At 51.1% G+C, this 24,108-nt stretch overlaps 1 protein-coding gene across 2 annotated transcripts; it reads left to right on the forward strand.

Moving 5' to 3' along the window:
• Positions 1-30: 30 nt before the first annotated feature.
• NFILZ (NFIL3 like basic leucine zipper) lies at positions 31-22,656 on the forward strand. Of its 2 annotated transcripts, XR_014315514.1 has the most exons (4): positions 206-311; positions 15,666-15,763; positions 16,088-18,933; positions 21,962-22,656. XR_014315514.1 is itself a non-coding variant. In XM_082745267.1 (3 exons), exon 3 carries the CDS (start codon positions 16,103-16,105, stop codon positions 16,961-16,963), a length of 861 nt encoding a protein of 286 aa, XP_082601393.1. In that variant the 5' UTR covers positions 31-311; positions 15,666-15,763; positions 16,088-16,102; the 3' UTR covers positions 16,964-22,656. The 2 variants fall into 2 exon arrangements, 1 of the variants encoding a protein (XP_082601393.1); XM_082745267.1 differs by having other exon boundaries at positions 31-311; positions 16,088-22,656.
• Positions 22,657-24,108: the final 1,452 nt, after the last annotated feature.

Here is a 24,108-nt window from a genome sequence, read left to right on the forward strand (position 1 = left end):
AAAACCTCCTGCTGGGGCTGTTTGCACCCCAGTGACCCCCCTGAGTTGGAGCCAGCCCACAGCACCTGCTCCCCGGGCAGACATCAGGTGTGTGTGTGTGTGGGGGGGACAGCTCTGCAGGGAAAGCCACGAACTACAGACTGGGGGCCGGGGTGTCGCTTCTACGGAAGCGCTGGTGACTCCCTCCACCGCGGAGGCGTCTGGAGGCCCCGCGCAGCTGACGTGTGGCGGCTCGTGGCTCACGCAGGGCTCGTGGCTCACGCAGGACTTACTGGGGAAACAGCGATCTGGGAAGTGAGCCCCGTGTGCAGGTAGAGGCCCGCCTGGGCTGCCCGACAGCCAGGGCTCCAGGGGACCCTCGGGGACCCTCGCCCAGACATCCACCCCTCCCCCACCTGTCTCCCGTGTCCCTGTAGCTCTCACGCGGTCTCTGAGTCTTTTCTGCTCCCTCCAGCTTTCCTGCCCCAGCTCTCTCTGCGTGTCTCTCCCCATGTCTCAGGGTCTCTGGTTCTCTTTGGGATTCTCTCTGTGTGTCTCCCTACCTGTGTGTCTCTTTGTCTCTGTCACATCTCTGTGGCCTCATCCAAGCTCCGCTCCGGGTTGGGCGAGGGAGAACAGATCTCTGTCTGACTCGGAAGGGCCTGTCCTCTCCCCTCTTGGGCTCTGTCTCCTCGGACCCCCCCTGCCCTGAGGGAGACCCGGTGTGGCCCTGGGGATGGGACAGGAAGGGCTGCGTAGCGGGGTGGCGGCCAGGGTCAGTCTCACACAGCGGTGGGTGGGAGCATCTGGCTTCGGCCCCCAATGCCTGCATCTATTTTGGGGGGCCCTCCAGCAACTGCCTTCTCTCTGCGGCCCACTGCCTGCAAAGCCCACCTTCACTGTGCCAGCTCTGCTGCCTTCTCTCCTGGCTTCCGCCCTCCTCTCTGCTCCTTCTTTGGCTGTTGCGCCCGTACCTGGCCCCATCCCCTACATCAGGAGGCTGAGGGCAGCTGCTGTTGCCTGGTCAGCACTTAGGGGTGAAAAGCTCAGGCTTTCTGGAACCCCCAAATGGCCTTGATAGTGCCAGTCGTTCTGGGTGACTACACTCACTGGGGTGTGTGTGTGTGGGGGGCACTGGATGGAAGGCTGAGGTCTCAGAATAGGGTGCATGGGGACCTGGGCGGGTCTGCTGTGGTGTGGTCGTCTAGGGGTCTGTCTGTAGGGGAGGGCTGGGTTTGTCCCGGGAGGGGGGTCCCACAGTGTTCCGGGATGTGGTGGTTAGATGGGTCCAGCAGCTGCGCAGACCTTGCGTGTTTGTCCTCAGGTCTGTGTGTTGTGGGGCCTGACTATTGTGGGGTGAACTGGAGGTAAAGATTTGGGGGTTGCTGGGATCCAGTGTAAGTGCTGCGAGGTCCCAGGGGCCCTGAGGATGGGAGTGAGCATTTGCTGCAGACAGTGGTGGTTACAGACCTCTGGCTGTTGTCCGCTGGGGTCTGTCGTGGGGGGGGGGGCTGCCGTTCATGGGTTAGGGGCAATCTGCTCTCTCTCTCTCTCTCTCTCTCTCCCTCTGCTGGCCTCTCTCTCTCTTTCCCTGTCTGCCCTTCCTGCCTTTTCTGTTTCTGTCTGTATCTCTTTCTCTTCTCTGTCCCTCCAGAATGCACTTTTACTCATGTGTTTATCGAACAATTGCTTTGTGCCCACCATCTGGTGGCAGCAGGTGCCTGGGGGCCTCTGGGCCATGCTCAGATGGGAAGAGCAGGGGAGATACCCCAGTGTCTCAGAGACTACCCACTGTCTATGTCAGGCCTTGCTCCCCAAACTTCAAGTCTGATGTGGAGGGGTTGGGTGGCTGCAAAAACTCTGTCCTTCATAGAGGCTGATGGGCATTGACCGAGGGGATCGGCCATGCAGATATTGAAATGGGAGAGCACACCCTGTGCAAAGGCCCTGGGGTAAGACTGGGTCAGGTGTGTTGGAGGAAGAATAAGGAGGCCCTTGTGGCCCAAGTGGAGTGAAGAGCAGGGCGACAGGAAGGCAGGAGGGCAGGGAGGGAATGGGGCAGGTTGTGTAGGATCTTTTGAGTTTTGGGAAGGACTTGGGCTTTTACCCCATGGGAGGCGGGGGCCCTGGCGGCCTGGACGTGTCTTGGGTTCTGCAGGCATGCCAGCCCATGCTTCAGACAGGGCCACTTGCACAGTGTTTTCTTTTTTCCACTTTGGTAAAATATACATAACATAAAATTTGCCATCCTAACCATGTTTAGGTATACAGCCCAGGGGTATTAAATACAGCCATAATGTTGTGTGACTGTCACCAGCATCTGTCTCCAGAACTTTCTCACCTTTCCAAACTGAATCTCTGTCCCCCTTAAATCCTAACTCCCAGTTCCCCCAACCCCCCAACCCATGGTGTCCACCATCTACCTTCTGTCCATGTCTCCACATTGGGGACCTCATATCAGCGGGTTTATACAGCATTTGTCTTTTTGTGACTGGCTTATTTCACTGAGCAAAAGGTCCTCAAGGCCCATCTGTGTCGTAGCAGGTGTCAGAACGACCCTCCTTTTTAGGCTGAATGTTCCGTTGTATAGACGGAGCACATTGTGTTGATCTGTTCATGTCCTGATGGATGCTGTGGCTGCTTCCATGCTGTAGCTGCTGTGAATCATTCTGCTGTGAACATGGGTGTGCCCACACCTCTTTGAGTCCCTGCTTTCAGGGACTTGTGTAGACCCACAAATGGAACTGCTGGATCATATGGTAGTTTCATTTTGAAGTTTTTGAGGAATCCCCATCCTGTTTTCCATAGTGAAGGGCTGTGCCATTTTATATTTCTGCCAACAGTGTGTGAAGATTCCAGTTTCACCACATGCTTGCCAGCATTGTTGATTTTCTGGCTTTGTTTTGTTTTTGCTTTTATTTTGTTTTTCCTTTTTTTTGATAGTAGTGTCCTCATGTGTGTGAGGCTGTATCTCATTGTACTGTTGATTCTTGAACACGGGGACTGGGGGCACAAACCCCTGCAAGTCAAAAATCTGCACATCACCTTTGGCTCTCCAAAACCTACGACCAGCCTGCTGTTGACTGGCAGCCTTCATGAGGACGTGAACAGTCGATGAAAGACTATTTTGTGTGTTTACATGGATCATGGGCTGTTTTCTGACAGTGAGATCAGCCAGAGAGAAGGCAGTGTTGTTAAGGAAATCACGAGGAAGAGAAAATGCACTGACTGTCCTAGATGGTGTTTATGAAGGAACCTGTGTGTGAGGGGGCCTGTATAGTCCAAACCCGCACTGTCCGAGGGCCAGTTGTCCTCCCGAGTGATGAGTGATATTGAACCTCTTGTCACTGGCTTATCGGCTGATTATCTTTGGAGAATTGTCTGTTCAAGCTTTTCACTCAATTTTAATTAAGGTGTTCGTTCGTTTGTTGGTTTGTTTATTTTTTTGGTCGCTATTGCTGAGCTGTAGGTATTTTTTATATATTCTGGATATCAATCCCTTATGAGATCTATGATTTGCTGATATTTTTTTCCATTCTGTTGGTCACCTTTTTGCTTTGTGGTTAGTGTCTTTTGATGGTGTCTTTTTTTTTTTTTTTTTAAAATAGCTGAAACAGGGGCAGCTGGATCCAGGTGAAATCTATCATGGGATCTCGTGTCACCACACCCACTGATTCTGATTACAGGGCCCCCTGGGACCAGGCCTAGCTGGTCTTTATCAATCGGGCTAGGATGTGGGCACTTCTCCTAAAGCAGGGTTTCTCCCCCGCACACTGGGTAATCCTTTGTCCCAGGCACTGGATGTGTGGGCAGCATCCCTGGGCTTTACCCACTAGATGCCAGTAATCTGCTCCCCTTGCCATGACAACTGAGTGTGTCCCCAAACATTAACAAACATCCGAACCAGTGCCCTAGGGCTGAAGGTGGGGTAGGAGGCTGGTTGGGGGACGTTGGGGACAGGCAGTGCAGAACAGGAGTTGGGAGCTAGCCTCAGTTTCCTCACCTGTAGAATGGGAGACTGCAGGTGATATGAGATCCAAAACAATCATTCATTCAAACATTTATTGAGCATCTACTACGTGCCAGGCCCTGGCGTGGAACTATATTGGGGAGGAGAAACACAGGTCTTGGCCTCACTGGAGAAAGAGAGATGTGAGTCACTGAGTTACATGAGTGAATGTAAAATTTCTTGGTTAATAAATGCTCAGAAGTGGAAACACCTGATGTTCAGTAAGTGCAGAGTAGGGGCACCTGGGGAGTTCTGGAGGGCTTCTCAGAGGAGTTGAAATCAGAGGATGAGAATGAGGAACCCAGGGGAGGGGAGGAAGAGTGGTCCAAGCAGCAGGTCTGTAGGTACAAGGGCCCTGTGGTGAGTCCCAGGGGTTGGAGCACAGAGGGGACCAGCCCTGTGGGAACTGTGCGGGGTGGGGAGGCTCCATGAGTTGGGCAAAGGAGCATGGTCTTGATCTGCTGAGGGTTTGGGGCGGGAACGTGGCATAATCTATGTGGTGAAAAGATCCTTCTGGTAGATAATGTCTGTAAAGTGCTTGGCACAGGCGGAGCTGAGAACCCAGAAGAGGTTTGGGCGAGGCCACTGGAGGTTTCAGGTCCCCAAAGAAATCACAGGGTCCAGGCCCTGCCTTGCTCCAGGAACCGTGGTATATTCCAGGAGTGGGGTCGGGGCAGGGAAAGTGGGATGTTTCTTTAAGTGCATTTCCGGGGGACGGAGGAGGGACAGCCACCCCTGGGGTGGAGGGCAGGGGTCCCACAGCCGGAAGCTCTTTCTCTCAGTGCCCTGGGCCTATTTCACGGAAAGAAGCCCGAGGCTCCCTGGGCGCGGAATCTGGAGCCGTGAGCTGTGTCCTGATGTCCAGGTGCCTTTAAGACCTGGCTGTATCTCAGGTCTTCAGAGGGCGGACTCTGGGCCCAGCTGCCCGGGTTGTAAGCCCACCTGTGGCCAGCTGGGTGGTCAGCTGTGGGACCTCCCTGAGCCTCTGTGGCAAAAGGGGGCGAACCTGCCTTCCAGGGAAGTTGTGAGAATTGACATTGTTCACATACATTTCTTCATTCGTTCACTCAACGAATAGTTATTAAGCACCCACTGTGTGTCAGGTACTGCTCTAGGCACGGGGGACGCGGAGAGCGGCTGTCCCTGCCCTCAGGGGCTAGCATTCTGGTAGCAGAGACAGCGTCCAGCAAACCAATCAGTCAGTCTCTAAAAAGTAAGGGGGTGGTACGTGTCCTGAATGAAACACTAAGCAGGGTCAGGAGAGACAATGGAGGGTTGTGTGTGTGGGTGGGGATTCAGCCTCCGGGTCAGGACAGACCTTGCCAAGGAGAGACCTGGAGATGGTGAGGGAGGGACCGATCATACGTGAGTATCAGGAGGAACAGCATTCCAGGGGGTGGGAACAGCCTGTGCAAAAGCCAGAAGCTGGACCGTGTCTGGAGTGTTGGGAGTGCAGAGAGGAGATGCTTTGGGGACTTAGGTCCCTGGAAGAGAGACCCAAGGCCTGAGTGGGAATAGGGCCTGGCTGGGTCCTGGACTTGGCTGGATAGGGGACTCCTCTGAACTGTTTTCCTTGGCATGGGTGGTGGTTGGTGCCAGATGCCCTTACTCCTACCTGGTGACACTACCCCCAGGCTGGTTAGGGGGCCTCGAATGTCCCCCAGGCAGTTGGGCCCCAGTCTGCCGGGGCTCCCAAGGATCTGAGGCTCTTCTCATTTGGGGGTTGTCCTGGTGTGGGCTGGACAGAGGGGGAGGTGGAGCCTGAGGGGTGTTCGTGGCCGGGAGCTGAGGACTTAAGGTTCCTGGAGATGAATTTTGTTCCTGGTCAGTTTCAGGAGGTCAATTTCCATTAGCTCAGGGAATTCAAGAACAAAACACCTGCTGTGTTTTGGGACTAAGCATGTACCTGGGCTCCTTACCGACCCAGGCTCCAATCTTGTACCTATTTGAAGATGGGAGAGCATCTGACCCCTGTCTAAGGTCATGCAGTGTGTCATTATCACAGCCGGGACGGTGGACAACCTGTGGCCTGCCGCACCCCCTTTCTGCCTATCAGTCTGAACCGGGATCTGGGACTCTAGCTGGGCTTGCGGGTTGGGCACAGAGGTACCAACGGCTTCCTCTCCATGGGCCCCGGGGAGGGGGCAGGGCCTGCCGCAGTCCCAGAGTGCCTTGCATTTTCCCCTTGAAATCTGAGTTCCCACAGAGGGTTCTCGGTTTTAGAGGTCGGTTTCACTGGGGCTTTTATGAGGCAGGGGTTTTCTCAGAGTGAGAGGGCCCGAAGCCTCCATCAAGCTCCCCCAGCCCCGTGAGAGTGTAGCCTCTTGGGACTCTGCGGCCTTTCTGAGGAATGGGCTGGGCTGTACCAGCTCCGTGGGAACAGCCTCTGTGGGTCCACAGACCTCACTGGGCAGTCTTCGGAGTCAGAAGAAAGCCACATAGAACAGCTTGGGGGAGAAGGGCAACTTCTTCATCCCGGGCCCCCTGAATCTGGACAGAGAGGAGTGGAGAAGTCAGAGCAAGAGAAGTGGTTTCCAACCACCTTCTTGCACACCTCCTGTGATGGGCAGCTTATTACTTCATGAGGTGGTTTCTGCTGGGTTAGTGAGCTGGAATTCCTAGGAAATTCATTAGTATTAGTATTAGTATTCTGAGAGAGAGAGAGAGAGAGAGAGAGAAAGAGAACAAAAGAGCTCACAAGTAGGGGCGATGGGGCAGAGAGAGAGAGAGAGAGAGAGAATCCTAAGCAGGTTCCATGCTCAGCCTGGAGACTGAGGTGGAGCTAATCTCATGGCCCCAAGATCATGACCTGAGTTGGACACCTAACCAACTAAGCCACCTAAGCAGCTCTAGAAAATGTCAGACCCTTACTACAACCTGCCTCTCTGTCCCCTAATCTGTGGTCCTGGCTCAACCTTCTGGGACCGCACAGAGCACACCCTCTTCTTCAAATATTTCATTCCTGTTGTTTATCAAGTACCTATTTTGGAGATCTGTGGATGAGGGGACACAGATACAGAGTGATCACTGAGTTGATGGAGGAAACCCACAGGATGCTGGAAGCCCAGAAGAGGCTCCTGGCCTAGCTGAGAGGGGTCAGTTTGGTGGGCTTGCTGTAGGAGGTAACATTTACACCCAGTCCTGAAGAATGAGTAAAATTTGGTTGGGGAAGGTGAGAGAAGAGGAAGAATCTTCAAGACAGAAGGGACAGCATGTGGAGGTGAGAGAACATCTCTTCAGGAAACAAAAGAGGCTGGAATGGTGTGTTTGAGGAGGGGCACGGGGGCTCCTGAGGCCAGATTAACGAGATGGCTGGAACAATGATCCGGGTGGGAGAGAAGTGTGTTATTGTCATTCCTCAAACAAGGTGTGAGTCTAACTTTGTTTCATTTTGCTTAATTGCTTTTCCAGGAAGCAGTTTACACCTTCACCCTCTAGATACACAAGTACCCATCTCACTGCATCCTTGCTAGCATTAGGTTTTATTATTTTTAAATCTTTGCCTATTTCAGCCAGAAAAAAATTTGTATCTCATTGTGTAGATGAAAACAAATGAGTATTTCTCTTGTCAGGGAAGGGGGTGAACACTTTTTCCAGATGTGCATTGACCACACAAATGTCATCTCTTGCCTGTGAGTATTAAGAAGCCTTACACCCACTGGAGAGTTTGTGGTCATTTTTAGTTCCCCTCATAGCACAGAGCAAAGGGAAAGCTTGTGGGCTGCCCTCTGACCACGTAGGTGGGGGATTTGTAAGTCAGCCTACCCTCTCTCCTTTGATTCATCTTTTTTTCTCACCTTTTTTTTTGTCCTTTCAAAGTTTTAAGTTTCTCTCCTCTGTTTGTGGCTCAAGTGACTGGAGCTTTGTCCTCATGTGGGGTTTCTATGGGCTAAAAAAAAGTGTTGCTGAGCTCCAGGGAGATGTTCCTTGTGAGATCCCCTGGATATGCCAGGTGTCTTGTATGTACAACTTTCGATTTAATTCTCAGAACATCTGCATGTGACATGGGCCCTTGAGCCCATTTTATAGTCAAGGAACCTGAGGCGCAGAGACGTTAAGCCATCTGTCCAGCATCCCATGGCCAGTATTGGCGATTTCTCTCAGTTTTACTCAGTCAGCTCTTTTCCTTAACATTTAGATTCTGTTTAATTCTAATTTTGGGGGAGAACGCTGGCCAGTTCTCCATGCTTATTGTCCCACCTGAAGTCAGGGGAGGAAAGCTCTGTTCTTTGTTAGGGAGAAACTATGTAGTCCAGCTCAGCAGTGACATTAAAATACAGGGGAAAAAGGAAAAAAAAAAAAACAAGGTGGGGAGAGGGAGGAATCACAGGACACATTTGAAGAGGGTTTTTACAAATGGCCCCAAGGGTCAGCTCCTGAGTTTGACTTTAGTTCTGGTCTTCTAAAATCTGGGCTCCATGTTCTGGGTCCATCACTGCCGATAAAATCCCCATTACCAGTTCTTGGTCTTGGTTTCTCCTTCTGGTAGACAACTCATTTCTTATGTTTTCTAACAACTATATTTTTCATATCTGAGTTCTGACTGGTTCTTTAAAAAAAATCTAATTTTGTTTCATAACCCCTCCTCTTGTTTTATGGCTATTATTCCATCCTTTTTTTAAAAAAAAGATTTTATTTATTTAATTGACAGAGAGACCACAAGTTGGCAGAGAGGCAGGCAGAGAGAGAGGAGGAAGCAGGCTCCCCGCTGAGCAGAGAGCCCGATGCGGGGCTTGATCCCAGGACCCTGAGATCATGACCTGAGCCGAAAGCAGAGGTTCAACACACTGAGTCCATCAGGTGCCCCCCATCCTTTATCTTTTTGAGTCCCTCAATCTATTCATTGCAAAACTCCTTTCAGATTGTGCCAATGATCTCTATTTCCTCTGATGTAAATTCTCCCAGTTGGAGACTTTGTGGGAACTTCATGAATTCCTCATCTCTTTGGGTTATTTCTCATTGGTCAGAGTCTCTTAAGAATGTGTGCTTTTGATCTCAAATATTAGGGGCCCTGTACCTACATGGGTGGGCATACCCTTGTCATAGGGCACTTCTTTTTTCCCTCATTCAAGTTAGTATTTTCCTGTCATTTCTAAGTGCATGAGGAGGAGTGGGAAGGTCTCACTGTGTACTTGGTCCGCCATGTTGAAAGGAAGGAAGTCCACTTTTGTTATCTGTAAACTGATCAGTGTGTTGAGTGGTCTCCGAGGGTTCTCACAGGTATTTTCAACATAAATAATGATGGGAGCACCTCAGCAGAAGCCCTAGTGGAAGAGGGCTCTAATACAAAACCACCACCACAACCATCGAATAAAAAGTAGCCATGTGGCTTGTTTACTATTATTATGTACTGGCTTTTAACACTCAGGATCTCACTTGTTCTTTACACAACCAATGAAGTAGGTACTACTATTGTTTTCATTTTAGAGGAGGCACTGGGAGCTCATAGAGGTGAATTGATGTGCCCAAACACACTTAACTAGGAAGGAGGATTTGCACCCAGTTCAAGCAAGCTTAAGGTCTTAACTCGGTCCATCCATTGCATCATCCCAGCAGCCTGGGTGCTCATCTCAGCCCTGTCCCATTGTTTGCTGTGTGGTTCTCTGGATCCTTTTTTTCTTCTGTGGACACTGGTCAGAGGTACTAAATGAGCTCAAAACTGTGTCTTTGGTGGAAGGAGTGGGGAAAGCGGGGAAGGTTTAACCTGGTGTGTTAGAAAGTTGTGAGCTCCAGAGCCCACTGTACTTGCATTCTTGGCCATGCTGACTCAGGTCAGTCTCTTGACTTCTCAGACTCTCTGTTTTTTCATCTGTCAAATGAGGGTGATGACCAGACTTTGTTCTCTGAGTGCTGATAAGTGCAAAGTGGGGCACTGTTTGTGTCTGGCACATAGTAGGTACTGAACAGACATAGCTGCTTTCCTTTGAGGAAAGCAGACTGGAGTAGGGGCTGGGGGGATGTGAGCATCAACCCATCAACTTCTCAGCGCATTTAGGGGCCAAAGGGAGGAGTTTTTCATGAACAGAGGGGATGAATTCTAAGAAGGAAAGGTCTGCTGAAGGTGGGTATTAGCTCCATTCCAGGAAAACCTCATTCGTGAGAGTTCATGCAGCCCGGCAGTGCCTTGACTTACAGTGAATGAGCTCCCCGTCACTCCAGAAAACCAAGTAGAGCTTTGATGGCCATCGGTCAGAGAGGCTGTGGAGGCTGATGGGGCTGGTGTGGAACTGGCCAGGGCCGTCTCTGGGGGAGACCATTTTCCTGTTTCCTTATTTGCCGCTGCTGCGGGCTTTTGCATAGGAGTGCCCCTGACTTACTGCTTTCCATTAAGTGCTTCCTCGGCGACCACAGGAAGACCCAGCCCAGCCCTCGCTGCCTCTTCTCTAAATAAATTCAGGCGACTGAGCTATCTACTGCCCCATCTCCATTTGGGTTCCTGTGGAGGTGGGGGGTCGTGGTTAGGGGGGGCTCAGGCCAAGCCACAGGGAGGGGGGACTCAGGAAGGGAGCTGCACAGTGAGACTAGCCCCTGTCTACTTGATTGGCTTGGCGCAAGAGCCCCCCTCCCCTCCTCTACCTGACCGCCAGCCCTTGCTGCCTTCTTTGGCCATCTGCTGGTTTTGGCTTAGTCTTAGAGGACCCCTGTGCTTTGTCCCCTCCCTTTCTAGCTCATTTGGCCCCTTCTCTTCTACCCTCTCTCCCTGAGCCAGGATGGTGCCTTTGGATGCTGGCCCCAGGGCCCTGGGATGTGCTCCACAATGCACATCAACTCTTGGGCTCTTGCCAACATCCTTGAAGTTGGAACGGTGGTCAGGACACCATCTGGGGTCCCCTGGACAGGGCCAGGTGGGCAGCAGGAGGATGCTGTGATGGGTGGGACAAGGCACTCTGAGTGAGAGCCTGTCTAAGGTTTTGTCTTGGTTGGGGCTCAGATGAGCTTTCTGGGCAGTGGAAGGCCCAGGCCCAGCCCTTTAGCAGGTAGAGAGGATTTGATCAGGGTTACTGTACCCCTCTCAGGGCCCCTGACCCTCGAGCATTACTTCATCTGCTTACTCATTCATTCACTTGCATTTTACTCATTAATTTCTTCAGATACTCACTCATACATTCATCAGTTCATTCCAAAAAACTTTCATGCATCGTCTTCCTCTGCTTACTCCCTGGCCCCAGGGTGGAGAAGGGGGTGAACCCAGGTGCACGTGGAGCACTGTTTTTAAGAATTCAAGATGCTGACACTTTCTTAAGCACACCCCAGAGATTTCCAAGCTGAGGATAAGCAGGGTTTTGAAAAGAGTCCTCTGGGCTGTTGGTGGGTTTGGAGAGACCAGGAGGTGAGTGTGGGGGGGCAGGTGGGCTAGGAAATGCTTGGCCAGTAGCCAGGGCTGTGGAGAGCATGGAGAGGAAGCATGCACATGTGGGTGGGGAATTGGTGGGGGTGGCGCATGAATGGGGCCAGGAGAGGAGGATGCCGGGGGGTGTCAGTAGTGGCTCTGGGGCTGGAGTCGGTGGTGGCCCTCACCTTGCTGGGAGGAAAGGTTGGGAGGGAATGCCAGGCTTGTGGGTGATATTGCTGAGTATCCTCAGGCCAGCTGTGTAAGCTCCTGAGCCTTGGTTTTCTTCTCCGTCAGCAGGATGATACGTTCCTGCCAGAAGGTGTGGTGGCCTAAGATGTCTGGAAGGGGTCAGTGAACTTGGCCTCCTGAACAAGGTTGTGTTAGTTCCTCTGGCTGCCAAGAACAAAGCCCAGGTGTGAGTAGTAGCCAGGTGCGAACCCAGGGCTGCTCCCCACCTGACTCCTGTGGACCAGGGTCCACACATGGCAGATGCTTCTCTAGCCCATGGGAGATGGGCCAGTGTGGGGCTGTCCCCCACTGCAGCAAGCACAAGCAGGTAGGCAGGTGGTCCCAGATGCCTGTTGGGCTTCAGAGGGGGTCTTAGGTCTTGGTGCTGGAGTCCCCCCAGGAACCAGGATTTCTCAGAGAGGGTTCAGGCACAGGCACAGGAGTCCCTCTAGTGACTAGGACTTCTTGGCTACTCAGTGACTGCAGAACCCCACAAGGCCTTTTTCTCCAAGCCCAGCCAGGATTGCCAGACATAGCAATCCCTCAGAGCTGTAAACAGAATGGACCCACACATTAGATTGGGTTCAAATCCTTGTTCTGCCACTTAATTATTGTGTGACTTAGGCAGATAACAGACCCTCTCTGAGCCTGTATTTTCCATTATCATCTCACTCACATTTACCAAGAGACTATGGGCTTTGTGAAGTCAGGGGGTTGCTTGATTTTCCTCTATTGCTCTAGTAGCCATTGTAAGACCTGGCACTCTGTTGTACGAATGAGTGAATAAACATGCATCCCAAGGTATTATGTGAAATAAATATTTTGTGGGTAAAAAAATTTGAGAACCTTTAAATCAAACAAGGGTAAATACGTGGGTTTTGTTTTTTTTGCAGGACTTCTCAGAGCCTTTAATTGCTCTTACAGCGGGAATAAAATATGCAGTATTTCTCACATGCATCGTATTTTTCTTTGTTCTTTTGGCAGAGAACCCTTGGCACTGGGGTTCCTCACAACATACTTTGGGAAATGTGGACTTAGAATCATGGTCAGAGTTCTGAGGAATTTTGATTTTTTTTTTTTTTTATTGAAAGAGAGATCACAAGCAGGCAGAGAGAGAGAGGAGAGAGAGGAGGAAGCAGGCTCCCCGCCGAGCAGAGAACCCGATGTGGGGCTCGATCCCAGGACCCTGGGATCATGACCCGAGCTGAAGACAGAGGCTTAACCCACTGAGTCACCCAGGTGCCCCGGAATTTTGATTTTTGATGGTTTATGCCTCAGTTCTCTTTTATATGTGATCTGAATGATCTTATGCAGCCACAGACACTAAGCCCAGGCACTGTTAGCACAGAGCAAAAGACTAAATTCAAATAATAACACTGGAGAAGACAAAGAAGGCTATTACAGTTTATCTTAAAACTGAGCGCTACGTTTCTCGGTGGCCAGAGCAAAAGGGGAAATGGGATAGGTTTCACAGTTTTCAACTGGCAATTAAACAGACAGCCGAATATTCATTCCCTTCCTTCCTCCCCCTCCTTCTTTCCTCCCTTTCTTCCTTCCTCCTTCCCCTTTTCTTCTTTCTTTCTTTCTCTCTCTCTCTCTCTCTCTCTCTCTTTCTTTCTTTCTTTCTTTCTGAGGTAGAGGTGATTCATCAGTTGCATGTAACAGCCAGTGCACATTACCTCAAGTACCTTCCTTAATGCCCATCACCCAGTTACTCCATCCCCCACCCACCTCCCCTCCAGCAACCCTCAGCTTGTTTCCTATGATCAAGAATCTCTTATGGTTTGTCTCCTTCTCTGATTTTGTCTTATTTTAGGAGGGTCAAATATTTTCTATCTGTGAACAAAGTCCTGTTTTCTTTTTCTTCTTCTTTTTTTTAACATTTTATTTATTTATTTGACATACAGAGATCACAAGTAGGCAGAGAGACAGGCAGAGAGAGAGGGGGAAGCAGGCTTCCTGCTGAGCAGGGAGCCCGTTGCGGGGCTCGATCCCAGGACCCTGAAACCATGACCTGAGCCGAAGGCAGAGGCTTAACCCACTGAGCCACCCAGTGGCCCCAAAGTCCTCTTTTTATTCATCTGTCCATTCATTCATTCATTCATTCAACCATGTTTATTTACTACTTATTGTCTATAAGTACAATGCTCGGCACCAGAGATACAGTGGTAGACAAAGACATGTGTACATGCCCTCATGAAGGTTAGTCATAGGGTGCCATGTTCTCAATGTCTACTCTTTCTTGGAGCCTATCATGGCTCCTCAGGCAGAATCCCCTGATTGCTCTGGGGTTTCTTTTTTTCTCTCCACCTGTTTCGTATCAGGATCATGAAAGGTGAGGACATCCTAGGTTCAGGGAACTCAGGAGGTTGATAGAGCCTACACTGGGTTAGAATTTTCAGGAAAACCAGTATGAGAAACTGAGCTGAGAGGCGAAGGAGGTGCTCCCCCATTCTTGGGGTATCCCTGGGACCCAAGGCGTCTTTTCTAGCTCCCAATCCCAGGAGCTCGGAGTCTCGTGATTCTGACTCTTTTTTTTTTTTTTCCCACCACTGCTTTTCACGTTCTGGTTCTTCAGAACTAGGTACATGGCAAGTTCTCATGGACTGCTCGTTGATGTTTGGGTGGATGGATGGACCCATGGATGAATATAGAGATGAATGAATGGACCTGTGAAAGGCTGGCTGGCATATACAGTTCAGGGATTTTAAGTGCATTTCCATTGTTGTGCAACCCTCACTACTATCCATTCCCCATACACTTGTAAGCTGGAAACTCTGTACCCCTTGAATCATAGCTCCCCATTTTCCTCTCCCCTCAGCCCCCGGCATGTGCCGTTCTCCTTTCTGTCTCTATGATCTCGACTACTCCAAGTACCTCTTCTGAATGTCACCCTACAACATTTGTCTTTTTGTGTCTGGCTTATTTCACTGAGCCCATGTCCTCAAGGTCTATCCACCTTGTAGCAGGTGTCAGAATGGCCTTCCTTTTTAAGGCAGAATCATGGTCCATTGTATGGATGGATCCTATTTTGCTTATTTATTCATCAGTCAATGGACACTTGGGTTGCTTCCATCTCTTGGCTATCATGGATAATTCTGCTATGAACAGAGCTGGACAAATACTTCCTTGAGATCCTGCTTTCAATTCTCTTGGGTATTCCTGCAATACCCAAGTGTGGAATTCCTAGATTATAGGGTAATTCTATTTTTGTTTTTTTGGGGGGAACCACTGTACTGTTTTCCACAATGGCTGTGCTGTTTTACATTTCTACCAGCAGTGCACGAGGGTTCTGATTTTATCACTTCCTGGCCAACATCTGCTATTTTCTGTCTTGTTTTGATGGTAATCATCCGAATGGATGTGAGGTGGTATCTCATTGTAGTTTTGATTTGCATTTCCATAATGATAAGTGATGTTGAGGATCCTGTCTGCTTATGGACCTATTCCAGCTCTGTGACAATTTTAGAATTGAGGTGTTTTTTTTTTTTTTTTTTTTTTTTGCTGAGTTGTAGGAGTTCTCTGTGTGTTCTGGGATATTAATCCCTTACCAGACATATGATTTGCAAATATCTTCTCCCATTCTGTGGGTTATCTTTTTACCTTATGGGCAGTATCTTTTGATCCACAAAATTTAAGATTTTTTTTTTTATGGATCCCAGTTTGTCTACTTTTTATTTGCTACCTGTAGGCAAAATATTATTTTTCAAAATGAACCTACAGTGACTGGACAGTTAGGTGGATGAGCATGTGGACGGTAGATGTGTAGATGATTCTGTAATTGGATGGGGGACAGGTGGATGTTTGACTGAGTGGATGGATGGACAAACAAGATGGCGGATGGGTCGTTGAGTGGATAAATGGATGGATGGCGAGTTGGTTAAATAGGTGGGTAGAGGGATGAACAAATGGACAGTTGAGTGTGTGGACAGGTGAACAGATCACCTTCTGGATGCATGGGTAGGTGGACGGATGAATGGGCAGGTGCAAAATTGTGGCCACATGTCGAGGAGATCTTGGGACATAACCTCAGCACAGTTCAGATGAATAGTGGCTTATTTTCTGACCCCAACTTGGCTCAGTTTAACTCCATGGACACACTTTCTTTCTTTCTAGGTTTAGCCTTCTTTCTATCTCCCTTTGAATCTTCAAGGATCTTACCGTGGAACTCAGGCTGAATTGAACCCTTGTCTTGTCAGCTGACTTTCTCAGCGGTAAGAACCCTGGGGGAAGGAGCTTGCATATTCCTGAGAATGGGGTGCCCTACTAGCTCTGCATAGACTGTGGTCTGCTCCTAAACCTTTTCCAGCCACGTGGCATCTCTGGCAGCCTCCACTGCTGCTCCCTCAGGCACCAAATCATCCCACCAGCTTCCCTTTCCACCACCTCCCTCTCGGCCTCCATCCCCACCTCCACCTGGGTTCCCACTCTACTGTGCCCTCCCCCAGCAGTGGCGTGGGGTCTCAGGATAAATTAGGGGGACAGTCATCCAGGTCAGCTTCCTGCCTCCTGTCCGAGACCGCTCTCCTGTTCCCTAGGACCCTCAGGCGGCCATGGACGTGGGTCTCTCAGGCCTTCCAGTTGTATCTCAGGGTCGCAGCAAGACCCTGCGGGGCAGGGGCCCGGTCGTGCGGCGGCAGCGTGAGTTCATGCCGGAAGAGAAGAAGGACACGGTTTACTGGGAGAAGCGGAGGAAGAACAACGAAGCGGCCAAGAGGTCCCGGGAGAAGAGGCGTCTCAATGACGCGGCCCTCGAGAGCAGGCTGGCCGCGCTGCTGGAGGAGAACGCTCTGCTCAGGGCTGAGCTGTGGGCGCTCAGGCATCGCTTTGGCCTTCTGCCCTCCATTGCGGGTTCCCGGACCCTGCCCCTGCAGGCGCTGCTGTGGGAGCCCCCCTGGACTGGCGAGCTGGGTTCGAGGGCTGAGCCACTGCCCTCCCTCCCTGGCTCCCATGGCTGCCTTTTGAGGCCATGCGCTTTGGACACTGGGGTTCCAGGATGCCGGGGCTGCCTGGTGGCTCACAAGTGGACTGGTCTGGCCTCTTCCCCCAGGTGCCCCCAGGACCCTGCTCCCCACACCCCCAAGAGAATGGACATGGCCTTGCAGGCTGCCCTCCCAGCTACCTTGTTCAGCTGTCATCTCCTGGATGAGCATGGGGGGACCAGACCGGAGCTCAGGCCCTTCTGGGGGCTGTGGTCCCCCATGGCCTCTGGCTACCAAGCCCCTGGGCCCTCCGATGTGCTGCTCACCCCCACGGCCGATCCCAGGCAGCTGCCTCCTGGGATGGCCTATCCTGTCCCAGGGAGCGATCCTGAGGGCCTTCCTCAGCCCTCCCTGCCCCACAAACTGCGCATCAAGTCCCAAGCCTTGGGCAGAGGACCTCCAGGCTGGGGGGGTGGCCGGGCCCCCCTCTGAGGGCTTCCCCTGGGCAGGGCCAGGCCTGCAAAGGGGTGTTGGGACCAACCATGGGTGTGTCTGGGGAAGATGGCTTGCCCCTGAATCAGCTCCCAGGCTGGGCCAGGGCCTTGGAGGGGGTCCAGTCCACGGCTCAGTGTCCCTCTGGGAGGAGGGGAAGGGCTTTCATCTTGGATCATAGCTTGGTTGCCATCCTGCCTGAAATATGTGTTTGGGGGAGTCCCTTTTCCCTCCTGCCCTCTCTCTCTCCCTTTCCTCCACCTCCTCCGCCTCCTCCCTCCCTCCTTGACTTCCAGCCGTCTGTCCTTCCTGTCTTCATTCATTCATTGACTCGCTCACTCCCGTGCTCCCCTGTCCTTCCGTTCATTCATTCCCTCACCCACTTACTTTCACAATTTACCTGCCCCTCCCCCCACCCACACTCGCGATCTTTGGACCCTCTCTCTGGGCTCAGCCTAAGACACACTCGTGGCTCGGCAGTTCCTGTGCTGGAGGCAGGAGTCGGGGTTTGGGGAGAGACGTGCTAAGGGTCCTGCCGAAGGAGGAGGCAATGCGTCAGGGTGTCTGGGGCTCTCCCGGCTAGTTTGGGAGTCGGTCTCCCCCAGGTCAGATGGTTTCCTCTGTGTCTTGGGTCGGGGTCTGGAACCACTGGAACAGGTCAGCCATGTCGGGAGTAGGGTGGGGGTGGGAGTCCATTTCTTCTCTCTCCCTGGCTGCCCCCAAGGGCCTCTCAGCCCCTTCTGAGGACAGAAGGGACCACTGTAGGGAAGCTCTCCCCGGGACCCTGGAGACCCCGAGCTCATCAAAGACCCCCCACTCCACAGTTTCTCACTCAGGCACCACTTTTTTAGAAAAAAAAGAAAATCACGGTTTTTATTAGATTCTGGATAAAAAGCCCCCAACTCTGTGGGGAGAGCCGGGTGAGGAGGAGCACTCCTCTGGGCTGACGTAGTCTCTCAGCTCTGGCTGCCCCTGGCCAGCTGGGTCACTGGGCCTCAGGCACCCCCCCCCCCTCCCGCCGCCCACCGGCAGCCTCAGGGGCTGGACCGTTCTTGGTGACCCTGGGTTTATCTCAGACACACACATGTACCAGCCAGGAGCACTGTTTCTACTGGGCAGCGCAGGGAACCCACACTTCACTGCTCAGCCCCTCTCTACCTGCTCACTCCTTGGTTCCAGTTCCAGACTGGGACTGGGCAAGGTCATCCCCTCCGCCCCCAACACCTTCTGAGCACTGGGTCTTCCAGTGGGAGCCAAGCACAAGGGCCCGGCTGGGCCCCCCATCTTGCTGGTCACAGCTGTAACCAGGGGAGTCTTGGCCATCACTGCCCCTGGGCACAGGCCTTTGGCTTTGGCTCAGAGACTCTTGTCTCCCAAGAGTGTCCTGGGGAGGCGGAAGGAGGGCTTCCTGGAGGAAGAGGTTCTGGTCTGTTTCTCCCCAGCCGGTGCCCCTAGCTGGGAGGGTGGAGACTCGGTGTGCATAGGAGCTAACCTCCAACACAAACGTGCCATACAGCTCTGGCTAATTTGCACAAAGGCCTTTAAGGAAGCTCTGGCTCTGACCAGAGGGATATTAAAAATGCTTAAGGGAGAGGGCAGACGGAGGTTGGGTGGCCGTGTAGCAGCCCACTGCTGGGAGATGTGGGTGGCTTGGTGCTTGCTCTTGATAGTGCCACCTAGTTGGAGTCTGAGGTGTCTGGGACAACCTCACTCGTGTCCTATGGACACGGGGGCAGGGGCTGGCCATCTTTGGGTCACTCAGGCCCTCTTTAACCTTCCAGTCCCAGTTGGAAAAGCCCAGAGGTGAGTCTGCTTCAAGCAAATCATCGACTTCCCACATCAGAAGGGAACCGCAGAGTCTCTTGGTGGGTCCTCATCCAGTCTTCTTGGATACCTCTAGGGATGGAGACCTCGAGGGATAGAGTTCCTCTAACACGCATCACCCCTCCTTTGCTAGAGTCGAAACCCCTGCTTCCCGCACATTTCCATCGGCTCTTATTCTTGCCACGGGGGGCCACTCAGAACCCCCTCTTGCTTCCCTCCTTCTGCTCGGAGGTAGCTGGCATCGTGGTTTTATCTGTTTCCTCCTCTCCAAAAGAGAGACCACCACACACCCCCAGAGAGCTTGAGAAGATTAAATCTCACGTATTGTGTGCATAGCGCTTTATACACAGCAAGTGTTCAACAAATGTTAACTCCCCTCCCTTTTTTTCCTCTTTAGAAAGCTCTTATGTTCCCAGCCTGAGTAGAGCTCTCTTCAGGGGAAATATCCTCTCCTTCTTTAAAATTATTTCCCTTCCCTTCCCTGGTCTGGCTCTTTTTATTTTTTTGTCAATGCTATTTATATATGATAACTTTGGAACTGAATATGAAACATTTCTTCATTCGTCAAACACATATTTTTTTCAACAAATATATTTTTCAGCTCCTACCCTGTGTCACACAGAAACTGGATGACAGAAATGGTGCTCTAGACTGAAGAGTCTGCAAGGGGAAACATGCACGAACATCCAGAGCATTCCCCCAAGTCATGTTGAGGACTCTCCTGTGCTAAGCTCTGGGACCACAGATGTGGCCTCTGACCTCTGAGAGGCAGTAGGCAGCTGGCAACCTTCCACGTGTCTTCCAGGGAGTTGCTGCCATAAGAACTTTAGTGCCACATCGCACCCTGGGGTGCTCACGGGCCCCTCAGTTTATGTCTATTGTAATCATGGTTGACTTGGGGGCCAAATTTTAGGACATTGTACGGCTGCATATGTTTCCTCTTTTACTCATCCTTGAAGGCTAGGGGGATCTTTTTGGCTGTGAATGCATGAAATTCCCTTCCTGCTCCAGGCGTGTCTGACCCACGTAGAGTGTGTGCAATACACATTGAGTGAAAGTTTCTGCTTGCTTTTTTGTTGATTGCTGGAGGCAGAGCTCAAAGGAGCTGAAGACGATGATAAGGACACGTTTCTCTGTCTTGTCTGTCAAGGAGTCACAGACACATCATGGCTGACCTCTGTGTCACCTGGATCCTTTCTACTCAAATCATGGCCCACGGGCCAGCAGCCCAGCTTGAACTGAGAGCTTGCTGGAAATGCAGACTCTCAGCTTCCACCCAGAACAGCTGAATCAAAACCTGCCTTTTAATGCAATCCCCAGGACACCCACATGCACATTAAAGTTTGAGAACCATCGATCCGGAACGGAGGTTGGTGAATTTTCCTGTATGAGACCAGAGAGTAAATACTTTTCGGTTTGTGGGTCAGACAGCCACTGTGGTGTCTACTCTGCTCTGTCTTTGTAGCGTGAAAACAGCCATAGACAATATGTAAATGAGTGGGTGTAGCTGCGTTCTAATAAAACTTTACTTCCCAAAACAGGTGTGCCCAGATGTGGCCCGTTGGCCATAGTTTGCTGATGGTATATCCCCGGGAGTAGAACAGTGGGTCCTAGGGATGCTTGTCCTCAACCTTGCTATTGCCAAAATTCTCTGCAGAGTGACATTGCCAATTTACAATCCCTTGCCTGTAAAAGAAGTTTTCGTTCTGCCAACACTTGTTTTTTTTTTTTTTTAACATTTTATTTATTTATTTGACAGACAGAGATCACAAGTAGGCGGAGAGGTGGGCAGAGAGAGAGAGGAGGAAGCAGGCTCCCCACCGAGTAGAGAGCCCGATGCGGGGCTCGATCCCAGAACCCTGGGATCATGACCTGAGCTGAAGGCAGAGACTTTAACCCACTGAGCCTCCCAGGTGCTCCCAATACTTGGTTTTGATGGGCAGTTTGATTTTTGCCTATTTGGAGGGTGTACAAAGGTTTAACTTTCGTTCCTCTGTTGAATGTCTTTGCTAAAATCGGTTGGCCTCTTGGATTTCCTCTTCTGTGAATTGTCTGTTCTGTCAGGACATTTACCTTTCTTACTAATTCCTCAGAGCTCTTCACATATTCCAGATCACAGATCACCTATGAACATCACAGGCTTTTCACCTGACTTGTTTTTTTTTCATTTTATCAATGATGTGTTGTATTTCAACCAAAACTGGGAAATGGGATGTCTCCAAATTTATTGATGTTTTTGGATGGTTCGTACATTGCTTTGTCTTGTTGAAGAGTCCTTCCATGTCTCAAGGGCATAGACATAGTCTCTTAAATGTTCCTATACATGTTTTCCAGTTTTGTTTTTCGCATGGAAGTATTTAGACCAGCCCCTTTCTGTCTTTCTCTCATTCTTTGCACAAAGTGCACAAATTGCCATTATTCAAACTTGCCATTATTCAAACTTTAAGCAACTATTGCAAAGTTGCACAAAGTGCCATTATTCAAACTTGCTCGCTCAGCAGAATCACCTAGAGGTGCTTGTTTAGTTATAAACCACCCCCCGCATCAGACTTTCCCGGAGAGAGGCTTTGGAATATGTATTTTATAATCAGCACCTGGGTGATTCTTAGACCAGTTTGGGAGAAGGTGGCACAGGGGTGAGCAGATGGGTTTGGGGGCTGGGCAGCGTCCTGTCCCAGCTGGGTGGTCTCTTGCATATCATCAGGCTTCCCCTGATTATCTGTCAGTGGGGATTCCAAATATGCTCACCCCACAGAGGCTTCTTATGGAGACTAAGTGAGAGGAAGTACCTCTGTGGCTTGGCACAGGGCCTTCCTCAGGAACCGGATTGTTTATCCACATAGAAACTGTAACTAATCCTGTTTCAGTTTTTGTTTTGGTCACCAGGGGTTTTGGGCCAAATTTCTGGCTCAACCATAAATTAATTTACTCGGGGTGCCTGGGTAGCTCAGTCGGTTAAGTGCCCAACTGTTGATCTCAGCTCAGGTCTTGATCTCGGGGTTGTGAGTTCAAGCCTCATGTGGGTCTCCACGCTTGGTGTGGAATCTACTTAAAAAAAAATTGATTTTCGGGCGCCTGGGTGGCTCAGTGGGTTAAGCCGCTGCCTTCAGCTCAGGTCATGATCTCGGGGTCCTGGGATTGAGTCCCGCATCGGGCTCTCTGCTCAGCAGGGAGCCTGCTTCCCTCTCTCTCTCTCTCTGCCTGCCTCTCCGTCTACTTGTGGTTTCTCTCTGTCAAATAAATAAAATCTTAAAAAAAAATTGATTTACTCACTTAGCAAATGTTTATTGATCATATGTGATGCTCAAGGCACAGGAAAGAGCAGTGAACAAAACAATGCGGTTCCTGCCTCCATGGTGCTAGCAACCTAGCTGGGGAGACAAATAAACAAGAAAAGTAGAATCCTTGGTGGTAAGTACCATGGAGAAAAAAGAGGCGGAGGGCTTAGGCGATGGGGCAGCGGATGGGTTATAATAATTGAAACAGGGAGGTGTCTCTTCTCTTGCCCAGAAGGTGACATTTGAGCAGAGGTTTAAAGGAGCCATGCATGTAATGGAGGAAGAGCTCTGCCTAAGTGGGCGAGAACAGTCCATGCAAAGGCCCTGGGGCAGGACTGTGCCTTGTGAGTTAGAGAAACACAGAAGGAGCCTGTGCGGGTGAAGCAAGAGTGAGCAAGGGGGAGAGAGGGAGGAGGTAAGGATGGGAGGTGAGGGGGCAGCTCGTGCAGATACTGTGGGTCGCGGCTTTTTCTGATGAGATGGGGGTGCTGGGGAGTTTCTGAGTATATTTCTGCTGTAACTGTTCCTCCTCCCACCCCACTCCATCCTGTGGCGTGTGAGGCTGAGAGAAAATAAATAAGCCCACCGCATAAGCACAGGGGAGCTGGCTCACTGTCTGAGAAAGGGGGTGACCGGCCACAGTGCGGTTTATCGCCCCACGGGCAGTCACGGGCCGCCTTCCCTTGGAACCAAGGTGTTCATCCCATCCCTGTTTCTGACCCTCTCTGAGACCTGAGGGGCAGGCAGGTAAAGCTGCTGCGTGAGGAGGAATCGTGCCGCCTTCCATTGTCACCATTTTGGATATACGTGAGAGGACAGGCAGTCGGGTGCATGCGGGGGCCACCGGAAAGGCGAAGGGCCGCTGAGATGGGGGAGGTCAGCGAGGAAGCGACCAAAAGTAGCTGAGGTGGAGGGGTGTGTTCGGGTAAACCAGAAGATCTGGGGATAATCAGAGATTAGGTGGCTCTGACTGGCGACAGTGGGGAGGAAGGCAGGGCAAGGCCAGGAGGTGAGAAGGAGGTAGAGGTTTGCACCTGCCCCACCATGACCATAATCCCAGGGGTCTGTCACCCAGAACAAGTGGGCTCATTTCCTGGCCACCTTGAATTTGTCTCTGCAAAAGCCTTCATTATTATTATCCTCATTAGCGTATGGGGAAACTGAGGCTTGGAGCAGTTACACACCTTGCCTAATGTCATGCATGTGGTGGAGAAAGGGCCATTTCACCCCTCATCACTGCTTATCACTGCGCCAGCATCCCAGCTAGCTTTCTCTTCCATGAGGTCCCTTTCTGCCTCAGATCTTAGCACTCACTGTTCCCTCTGCTCTAATGCTTTTCCCTGTGTCTTTGAATAACTCTCCCCTCCCATCTTCAGGTCTTTGCTCAAATGCTCCTTTCTCAGGAAAAGCTTTCCCTGAACACTTGCTCTAATATTCTCTGGTTATTCACACTGACCCTACACAAGGCAGGTGCTCAAGGTGCATATTTGTTGAATGAATAAATAAATCAGTAAGGAACAGTTGAGTCTCCTAGTGGCAGTAAAATCCTGTGTCACCAGGTGTGATGGCCTTCCTGGAGGACAAAGGCAGCCTGGGGATCCTGAGGATGGGGAGTCTCTCTCATTGTGTTCACTGCAGGATCCCTGGTATTTGGGACGGGGTGGGTGATAAATCCTGTCTAACTGAACTGGGGTTGGATAAGGAAGCTGGGGTCATGCTGTGGAGCAGGAGGAGACAAGGAAGAAGGAGACTGTCATTTGGGTCATTCATCCATTCATTCATTCACTCAGGACTTTCCAGAGAATGAAACTAATTCCTGGCCCTTCGGGGCGCCTGCCCTTTTGAGAAGGTGTTGGACAAACTCTGAGTGAATGAGTATGAAGGAGACATACGGGTATGTCAGACGCTGCTGAGGGCTGGGAGCTGGGAGCAGGGGGCGGGGGCAGTCAGGGGCTTGAGGGGGTGGCCGGGAAAGCTCCCTGGGCGGGTATCTGAACTGCGTTCTGGAAAACAGGAGTGAGAAGAGCCAGTCTCCAAAGGCCA

Source organism: Mustela nivalis (genome assembly GCF_964662115.1).
Source record: "Mustela nivalis genome assembly, chromosome: 1".
NCBI classification, from domain to species: Eukaryota; Metazoa; Chordata; class Mammalia; order Carnivora; family Mustelidae; genus Mustela; species Mustela nivalis.